The sequence below is a fragment of the Anopheles nili genome, chromosome 2 (genome assembly GCF_943737925.1).
Source record: "Anopheles nili chromosome 2, idAnoNiliSN_F5_01, whole genome shotgun sequence".
Taxonomy (NCBI): Eukaryota; Metazoa; Arthropoda; class Insecta; order Diptera; family Culicidae; genus Anopheles; species Anopheles nili.
The window spans coordinates 38,593,476-38,603,863 of NC_071291.1; the positions used below are offsets into that span (position 1 = coordinate 38,593,476).

At 51.4% G+C, this 10,388-nt stretch overlaps 2 protein-coding genes across 2 annotated transcripts; one reads left to right on the plus strand and one right to left on the minus strand.

Annotated features, from left to right (window-relative positions):
- Nucleotides 1-1,439: 1,439 nt before the first annotated feature.
- Nucleotides 1,440-2,371, plus strand: LOC128720412 (uncharacterized). The gene is made up of 3 exons (XM_053814080.1): nt 1,440-1,614; nt 1,692-2,114; nt 2,204-2,371. The coding sequence occupies exons 1-3, from the start codon at nt 1,440-1,442 to the stop codon at nt 2,353-2,355; spliced, it is 750 nt and encodes a 249-aa protein (XP_053670055.1). The 3' UTR covers nt 2,356-2,371.
- Nucleotides 2,372-3,405: 1,034 nt separating this feature from the next.
- On the minus strand, nt 3,406-7,272 carry LOC128730915 (soluble guanylate cyclase 88E). The gene is made up of 9 exons (XM_053824005.1): nt 7,105-7,272; nt 6,742-7,023; nt 6,475-6,680; nt 6,154-6,277; nt 5,742-6,010; nt 5,325-5,676; nt 4,393-5,256; nt 4,260-4,330; nt 3,406-4,181 (listed from the first exon to the last, which is right to left on the minus strand). The coding sequence occupies exons 1-9, from the start codon at nt 7,270-7,272 to the stop codon at nt 3,512-3,514; spliced, it is 3,006 nt and encodes a 1,001-aa protein (XP_053679980.1). The 3' UTR covers nt 3,406-3,511.
- Nucleotides 7,273-10,388: the final 3,116 nt, after the last annotated feature.

The window sequence follows — 10,388 nt, forward strand, 5'->3', positions numbered from 1 at the left end:
AAGCATTAACGAATCGTCACGTTCGCGCGAAAATGCACCTGCACGCGCTCCGCCCACAACCATTCATTAGCGATCGCGTACCAGCGAAACTCACGTCACGGTGCCTACCGTTTTTGACCTTTTGAGCATTATCAACGCGATCGCGATCGTGTTGTTTCCCTCCCAAAGCCCAAAGCAGGGGTGGGCAGCGATGCGCCGCGAAAAACCGGCTCTCCAAACATCGGCGCAAGATCGGTTATGTGATGCCGCTGGTAAACATGACCGATTGCCGGAGGTGCCGAAATTATTGGTTTACGATTTGTACGCCATTAGAAGTGTGCCTCCGTTTTCTTTCATTGCCCGATCCAGGTCACTCGTGGCGTTTGGTGCAGATTGGTGACGCAAGTCCGATTGCTTACGGTCGACGCGAAACATTGGAAACATTGGAAAGGTGGATGCGCCGAAAAGAACCTGCGTACGATTGAAATGCCATGGCTAGGGCCCTGTGATAGCAACAGCTTTAAATTGTACGCCAACCGCTCTTAGTAGGACACGAAAATAAGCGAACAAACAAACGCGAACAACATCGCATCTGCGTGAGCATATTTGACATTGCGTCGTTCGAGCCGGGGTACGCGCATCAACCCCGACGCCACGTGAAGGTAAACGACTCGTGAAAAACACACTTGCACTTGAACAATTCGCACCATCGGCATGCGGCCTATTGCCTCACGGTTGAGTCGGGCGGTTTGATTGCATAACGGAAGCCCTCTACCGGTGCAAGACGGCTCAACACCGATCGTTTGTCGCGTGCTTTTAGCTTACAGCTTCCGCGCCAGCTTGACCGCGGCAATGATGCCGTTAGTGTGCCGTTTTCCCAGCGTTTTTTTTTTCGTGGGTGCATGCATGCAAGCGTCTGCAACATTCTTAGCTCTTAGTGGAAGCGTTACGTAAAGGAAGCTCCCGGTGGTTGCACCAAGTGTGCGCATGGAATGAAATAGGTTTGCCATTTTTCTACCGCTTTCGGGACAATCACCCACCTGGATGGGGAAAAGCGATAGCGTGCCGCAATCCCGAAGGTCGACATGTTTCGAAATATGCAAGTTTTGCATGAAAGCTTGGCATCGGTTCGATGTGAGCGAGTTCCCTTCAAACAGGTTCACATGCAACCGAAGGGAGGTGTTTCACGCTGCATAAGACATATTTTGGAGGCTTAGAAGTATGCAGGGAGTGAATTTGCGAACGTTCGTACAGCATACTTCAACTCCAAACTCCACCACGAACACGTGTAAATTAGTTAATTATAAAACCACTCCAACGTATTACTCTTGTCATTAGTTTACATCCATTCAAGTTAAGCGTCACCTTGCGAAAAACCTCACCGACAAGGGCGTTTTTTAGAGAGACACCAACTAACTAGCCACCCTAATGAAGCTAGTTTCTCTCATTTCAGCTCCAAAATGCGCTATTCTTCGCTGCAGTGGTCCCTGCTGGCATTGTTGGCCCTCACAATCCAACAGTGTGCGTGCCAGCGGGAAATATTCCGGCTGTTTTCAAACTGCCGCTTTGGAAAGCCCAACTTCGATCCGTGCATCAAGAAGGCGTTCAACGCTCTACGACCTTGGTTTAAGACCGGTAAGCCGTCTTCGTAAGCTCACCCCGTTCGAGCCTACCAATCGCTGACATGTTTTACTCTCACCCACCTTTCGAAGGTCTGCCCGAGTTTAATGTCGCCCCGTTCGATCCGCATCGGGCGGAATACGTCGAACAGCGCCGTGGAGATTTGGGAGGTCTCGGTGGCTATCGGTTGCTGCTCTCGAACGTGTCCGAGTACGGCTGGGCGATCTCTGAAGTGACCAAATACCGGACGGAACCGAAGCATGATCGCATCGTTTACTCGCAGTACTTCCCGGAGAAGTCACTCGACGGTGGTTACGACTTCCAGGCGAAGATCCTTGGACTCCCAAGGCACACACGTGGCGTCTGGAACCTGACGCTGTACGATTACAGCCAAACGACCACGGTCACGCGGATCGGTGGTCCCGGTGGGTTGCTAAAGGTGCGCGTAGAGATCGACAAGATCGGTGACATGAAGCTGCACATCACGGACCTCTTCCATGGGGTGAAGATCATTGGTAAGATGCCGAAGAAAACCCCCTATTTTGAATCACTTTGCTCACATCTCGTGTCTCGTGTTTTCCCCCCAACACACACTCACACACAGAATCCATTGCGGACTTCTTCATCAACTCGCTGTGGCAGCCCAGCTTCCCGTTCATTAAGCCACTCATCAACGACCTCGTGAGTGTGGCTTTTACGGACATCTTCAACGAGTCCTTCCGGTACTTCCCGCTCGATCAGGTGATACGAAGCTAGGCTAAACCGTGGGTCAAACCACGGCCCAATGTGATATGTGCAAATGTTGCTGTTAGGAAAGGTTTATTTTTTTTCTCTCTCCTTTTTTTTCGATAATAAAACAAAAAAGGACACACGACACGACGCCAGCTCGTTTTGTGAGGTATCTTCAACACATACACGTATAGTTGCTTTATTGTCAAGTATGTACAACACTTACTCGATCTGTGGCGCGGTTTGGGGGTTTGTTTTTGAGATGTTCCGTTTCGGTGGCACGTGGGGCCCATCGTTTTATGGGCTTTGATGAGTAGGTGACCGGATGTGGGATAACGCGAGCACGCAGTAGGCCACGCCGTAGCTGTTTTCCTGCGTCAAATTGAAAACCATCTCAACCTGTTTATTGTCAATCGAACCTGAATGTAAGTTACGCTCTCGGTTTCGCTCTGCTTTCTCGTCGGGGGGCAGGATTTGATAAGTCGCGCTTGGCCTACGTGCCTGTTCATGAACACCACCTGCACTGCACGCACTACAGTAAAACTCCTAAATTGTACAACGAATGTAAACACCGTCCCTCGTCTCCATCCTGCTTGCCTAACAGTAACAGTTACAGGGCTATACACAAGAGAGCGATAAATCTACGAACAATCACCATCCAACACAGTGCCGCTTTGGTGGCGGCAGACTAGAGCCTAGAAAAGTGAATAAATAAACCAGGGTGGGTCCAGCTACTGAACAATTATCTTAGCGGATTGTAGCATAAGTAAACTACGTGCCATTTGCTGATCCACGGACGGATGAAGAATGTCCCAACACGACAAACTCCAACCAATGGATCCTTTAGACGAGAATGGTGTACATTTTTGCTAGAATATCGCTCGTCCTCGTACGCGCACGTACGGAGAGTGGTCCACGAAGTTATGCGCTCGAAGTACAACACGAATACGACAGACGACGTTCTCCGTTCTCTAGACACCGGTTTAGCGTAAAGGACAACGACACACACACACGCACGCACATACATACATACACCCACACATACATACATACACAAGAGAGAAACCGTGCCCCAGTTTAAAGCTTTTCGTCGAGTGCGGCTGGGAGCTCTACTATGGTACAGGTGGCGCATTTTGTGCAGAACTACGCAAAGGACACGCTGCACAACGGCGAAGAGGGACATCTACAGGATGTGACAGGCGTTCGAGTGCACTTTGTGACGGCCGTTCTGGGGGTGCGTAGCGTAGGCTGCCGCCGGGCAGCACTTGTGCTCTTTCGGGTGCGAGAAGCTCATGCTTTGCGGTACTTTCCCACTAGGTCCCGCGGGTCCCGGAGCCGGTTCACAGCCGTGACAGTGCCGCGGCGGCCGATGGGAGTGCTGTTCGCAAACGGCAGGACCAACCGGACCGACGGTGCTTGTGGACGGACCCGGAACCACGCCAGGACCGTGCGACGGACCCGCCTGGGACCGGCTGGTGTCGGTGGAGTTGGAGACGGGCGCGCACGAGCACACGGACGTACATGAAACGGGAAAGTAAAGATTGAGGGTATAGAGTGCGTGGCAGGCTGAGACGGTGTCGGTGGTGCTTTCGTCCACTACGGACCTACTGCTAGCGAGGGTGCAACTGTTCGATTGGCAGATGTTGCCGTCCGAGCGTGACGCTGGCGGGTTGACGAAACACATGCCCGGCAGGTCGGCATCGTAGATCTCCTGCACCATCTGGTCTAGCTTCTCGAGTGCCTTCGTTTGCTGGTGTTTGACCGCGTCCAGCTTCGCTTTGCGTGCTTTCGCCTTTTGCTCGTAGAGCGGCGTTGTGTGGTCCCCGGGTTGCGTCTTCGCTAGGATGCTTTTGCTGTGAAAGGTGCCAGAGGTGTATATCGAAAATCGGTCCAGAACTGCCGATTTTGGGGAGACTTGCCGTCTGACTTACGGTTTCTTGGGAACGTCTTGTAGTAGCGCGTTACTAGCCCCGGAAAGCAGGTCGTGGTCCTTCTCCATGAACTGAAACGAACGAGAAAGTCATCGAGAAGCTCGCGGGAAAAAGGGATGGAATCTGAACGTACCTGCGCCTGGTAGCACGATTTGGACTTGGTGCGGAACTGTGGCGGTGGGCTGAATGGACAGGGTGATGGAGTTGACGCCGAGTAGAGTGTGTTACTGAGCGAACTTCGGTGTTGCAGATCCTCTAGAAACTCTTCCGTATCGTTGACGAGCGATCCGAACACGTCCGAGACGCTATGCATGAACGCATGCCCGGTCGAGTTGGAACGGTTCTCTCGTCCGCGAGGTCCAAACGCGTGCAGTTTCACGGGTGAGTTGGCTATGCTACGTCTAGCTACGTCCTCAAACGTCACCGGGGAGTAAACACGGCGATCTTCCAATCCGGCTGAGCTTAAACCACCGCTAGACTGCTTGTGCGGTTGAGCGAAGCTGTAAGAAGGAATGCTCACCCGGCGATCTTTGCTCGCCTCGATGTACTCGATCGACGGACTCTTGACGTCCTCCTCGAGCAGCTGCAGTGGTGGTCGGTTCTCGCGATAATCCAACCAGTACGTCTTCATCGAACCTTTGCCCTTGACGTCGATCTCACCGCGCTCGCTGACGCGGTAGTTCCCGGACAGCAGGTTCTTGGTGGACTCGGATATGTGTATTCGCATCGCCTGGCTGGTTGACTCCATGCGCGAGGCAGTGTTGACCGAGTCACCAAACAGACAGTACCGGGGCATCTTCAAACCGACGATTCCGGCCACCACCGCGCCAGAATGCACACCGACGCGTATACGAAGATGAGTTCCCGTCGAAGGATCCTTCAAATCCGTTATTGCCTCGATCATATCCAAGGCCATATCACAGACTTTTTCGGCGTGGTTCTGCTCCTTGGCGGGTGCTCCCGACACGACCATGTACGCGTCCCCGATCGTTTCGACCTACAGCAGATCAGATCGATGATGTGATCGTACATGAGTGAAAAAAAATCCCGGATCGCGAAACCTACCTTGTACACGTTATTCCGCTCAGTAAGCGTGTCGAAGATGGAGTACATCGCGTTCAACATGGACACTACCTCCATGGGCGTGATGCGTGAGCAGATCTCGGTGAAGGTGACCACGTCCGAGAACAGGATCGAGACGCTGTTGAACATCTCGCAGGTGTCGATCGGGTTCTCGCCACGACGCAGCCGATCCGCGACCTGCTTCGGTATCATTTGGTACAGCAGCTCATCTGTGCGGCGCATTTCGTCGTCCAGTTTTCGCATCGATTCTTCCAGCTTTTTTGACTTTTGTTGTTCCTGGTCTAGGGCCAGCTTCAACTCGACCGATTGCTGCGTACCGGCGAGCATCAGATCACTGAAAAGTGGAGGAATACTAGAGTATAACAGGCTAAGGTTCTCAGACAACACAGACATTCTTACCGACTGAAGTCATGCATCGACAGATCGTTAATGTACAGACCGGTGCTGATGAGTGACGTTAGCTTGGGCATCACGGGCGTACCCAGAAACATGATCATGTACCAGTTCTCCATGTAGATCATCTGGCCCTTTAGCCGCAAGCGTTTCTCCACCTCTTCTTCTTGTTCTTCTTCGGAAAGCTGGAGTTCAGTTTTTCGCTGGTTTTCCGGGCGCTTTTTCACCGCTTGCACCGTTACCAACTCGAAGATGTTATTTGTGCGGTTGAGTATCTGAGCGAAGGTTTGTGAGCAATTTTAGAGAAAGGAGCGAGAGAGAGAGAGAGAGAGAGAGAGAGAGAGCAAGAAAAAAAAACGATAAAGCAATTTCCACTAAACGATTTAGTGGCGTTGAATGGTCTCGGGGGGTATATTACCGTTTGAAATTTAAAAGCTATCAGGGGTCGTCTCAGCTCGAACCAATCCGTGATTTTCTTCGACAGTAAATCCGGCAGAATTACCATCAACGAGTTGCCTATGCTACGGACGACCATATCCGAGCTGTCGGCAAGGACCGCACCACCGAAGAAGAAGAAAACAAAGACGTATGCTAATAAATTCTCGGTATCCACGAGTGACACGTCGTCACAGTAGGCGTGGATGGCACGAATCGCAAGGATCATGGGCTGCTTTTATGGCGCCATTTTATAGCCGTTGACATTCCATGCGTTCCACGCCACAACTCCACACAAACCTACCCGAACACGATGCAGAATGGGAATATCTCGAACAGCACCGACGCGCTGATGGGCAGGTGCTTCTCCTCACGCGTCATCGCCAGCGTAGCCAGCGAAAATGCCCTGTTGTCGAACGTCAGCTGAAACGTGTAGTGGTTCGTTTCGCCCAGCAGGTCCGACTTGACCAGCTCAATTTGCATCTCCTTATGGTAGAAATGTCGCGCCACCTGTTGAGGAAAGACGCCCGGATGAGGTGGAGTTCACCGGACCACAGACTTCACCACGTACCTCTCTGATTTGACCCATTGTGTAGTACACGAAACCCTTGCGTTTGGTGCGATAATGCAGCGTCAGCCCGTGGCGCGTTTCGTTCTCACAGATGAAGCTTGGCGCACGCATCAACGGGTACGAGAACTTCAGGTATTCGTGCAAATTATCCAACCCATTCAGGAAATCGCGCATGTGGCGGCCCAACACCGACAGCACCCGGTCGTACCCGTACTGGCTGACAAAGTTGACAAAGTACACCCCCATCTGGTCCATGAAGTCGCGCTCCGACACGCCAAGGATCTGTGCGGGTTGTGAAGATGAGAATGCAGTACATTACGGACGGGAACTAGCGGTCGGTTTTGGTGCAGGATCCTGGCTTACCTCTTGCGCTTTCGTCGCCAGCACGTTGAGCAGGTTCTCGTCGTAGTCATCGTGAACGCTGAACGAGGGCGACGATATGCCCGTCTGCCGGCGGATGTCATCCCACTTGTCCTCTCCGTAGACGGCCTTCACGTATTCGGACAGGTTCTCCAGCAGCAGCCCGTACATAGTCGCTCCGTGGCACCGGCGACGTCCGGACGCATCCGACGGTTACCGCCGACGCTGTCACGTACTTTGGTGTGGTGCGCTGGCTAACTGCAACTGCTGTGCTGTGGATTCGGAAAATGCATAAACCTGTCAGTGAGTGGGGCGCTGACGTCAATTGATTTATTTATATTTTCATCCCCATCCGCTGGCCAAAACCGACGACCGGAGATGCCAATGTCAAAGACGACGGTGTTGTTATTCTTCCCATCCTTGTGCTGTGGCCAGTGGGGTTGACTTCAAGCAAATCCCCAGTCTGCTTCGCGCAATCTCATCGCAATCTGTTTACTTTGGTTTCGAACTTCGGGTCAGAACCGCTGCGGGGTGTTTTGGAGCAGCCGGAGAGAAAAATCCACTATGGCTAATTGAAAATAAGCCACCGAGAGGCAGCCACAGCTCGGCAGGGGAGCTTTCGAGAGAACGTTTCCGTTTTCTTATCACAAGCGCGATCCAAACGGAACGACGTTAAAATCTCCCCATCCTTTTTTGGGATCTTCGATAGCGATGGTCTAACGGCAGGGTACGGTTGGGATTCGGTGGAAACTAAAGCACTCCAGCGAAGCACTATCGGGGCTTAATTAACCATAATAAGCGGGGGCGAGCACGAACTTTTGAGTTTAAATTGCAGGAAGAAACACTTTTCGACCCTTTTCGCTGTGTATTTTAATATGCTTTGTTTCAATCGAAGCAACCCTTTCAAGGAATTTGATTGAGTGTGCATGAAACAATGATGCTCTAGAAACGTTTTAATCTTTTATAATTCTCTTTTAGCAGCGTAATTTGGAGCACTTTTGAAATGATACGCTCCAACAGCCTTTTTGGGCGAAATTTGTGCGATAGGCTTGATTAAAATGCACTTGGCAAAAAAAAAAAACATCGCAAACAGCGCGCGATATTTCATCATCATAGCGTAATGAAAAGAAATCTTCTCCATTCCATTCGTGTCCATTCGCGCCATTTGCACCGTTCACCGACCACTTTGCAGTTGTTTGTTCTGGTGAGAAAAACTTTACCAAAGTGCGCGCCTGTTTGCACCACGGGGTCTGACAGAACGCACCGTGCCGGATGAATAATAAACGAATGCCCGAAAGCGCACCAGGCGCCTCCATCGCCTACGGCTACAGTTCTAGAACCGGCCGACACAGAACGCACCATCCCGTCCGAGGGTAGTATAAAAAATGGCCAACACGAGTGGCGCTCGGTTCATTTGCGTTGAGCTTCACGTTTTTTTTCCGCTCATTTTCATTCGCTCTTTCCACCATCCTTCGATGGTGTTTATTGTCTCCGTTCGTTTCAGCGACGCTATTTTTGTTTTTGCTAGACCGTGCCACGCCGCGGGTGGCGTTCTTTTATGCTGGCGCGAAAATGTCCACCATTTCCAATGGCTACTTGCGATGCGGCGCTCTAGTTTACGTCAAGTTGACAGGCTTTAGCAGCGCAGTAGGCGAATCGCGAAACGCGAGCTTTGCAGCCACCCATTGTGCGATCGTTTTACGCGAGCATATTTCGCTCTAATTGCTTTAGTGCCACGTCAAAAGCTCAAACACTGCCAGTTCACTCGTGATTATGAATGCGACAGACGCGCTTGTTCGCAGGACGATGTGTCTGGTCGCTTCAAACGAGTCCTTTAGCGACGGTGAAGGTGAACCGATGCGTCGTCGTGGGAGAATCCTCCGGACGGAAATGCTGCTCATTAAAATGATCCCCGTGGGAGGGAACGGAAACCAAAGCCGGCCGGTGTGTAGAGGGCTCCGAGTGAGGGGGGGAAAAGCTAACCGCAGACAAAAGATTAATGGAGGATTTGTCTCCGGAGAGATTTCGCTCGAGTGGGATCTTGGGGCTGCAAACTTGGGCCGCAATTTGTGAATACTTTTCATTCGCTTCCAGCCAGTTTGTTTGTTTTTCGGTTGACGGGGCGCTTTCATAAATGGGCAGAGATTTATTAACAGAAATGGTTTGTCCTTGTCGCCTCTACCTGTCTGATATCATGCCTTAAACGCCTACATCGTAGTTTTGTGGCACATTCGATCGAATGGTGTAAACGAAGCCATTCGAACTTTCGCTCCAACGTCTGAGACCTTCGCGAATGTCCTTGCCAGAGGCGACAAACTTTGCTGCATTTCGAAATTTGTTTTCTCGCATTTTTCCGGTCAGTAAAAGCTGCTAGCCTCATCCCAAAACTAGGTCAACATCCCGGCTCGAGACCGGAAACACACAAGACATACCCCAACGCCGACTTCAAAAGATGGTGAAACTTTTCCCCAAGGATAACGAAGCGGTCTCACACCACACGAGCCGGGCAATTTAGCTTTCTGCATGCGAGTGGCTTCCCGGCACTTCGCGCTTGGGTTCCGGCTTTTGTTCCGGTCAATGTGATCGGTTCGCAAGGACACCCCGAAATGATGACACTTTCCGTAATTCTCTCGCTCTCACACTTTTACCTCACCCACGCAGACCCTTAGTGGGGCTAATTTTCATTACCGAAAATTCGATGGAAAGATTGCTCGAAATTCCGTCGCGTGAACGCGATGCGAGGTTGTGGAAAACTTTCAATTTTCCACGAACTCCCAGTAAGGAAACGGTCCATGAGGAGGCAGGGTTGATTCAAGGCGACATCTTATCATTCCGATCACAAACCGCCCCCATTGGCATTGCATTATCGTTTCCGTTCTATCGGTTTCGACTTTCTCGAGCGCGCGAACCACTTTTCGAGGAAGTGAAGCCTCCCGGGCTTTCCGTTTTCTCCAGTTCGTTGTGTCCTCGCGCTCGGGTTTCGCCTGCATCCATTGTCCTTTCGTTCGTTTCGGTTCTCGCGTTCCCGTTGCTGGTGCGGGCGTTAATTAATTTCTATTGGTGCACTTGAACAGGAAGCGTTGGTGGCCCGAATGCGAGAGCGCCAGAAGCAATGAACAAAGGGAAAAAAAGTCGTGGAAAATGTTTCTCGTTGTGCCCGCAAGCTGTCAGGCAGGAAATAATTAGCAATTGCGCTGTTTAAAGCACCCATCGACGACGAGAGCAGCGTTGATGAAGGTGTCGGTGGCGCGCTAATGAACTGTGAGCAGTACAAAATAAATAATGGG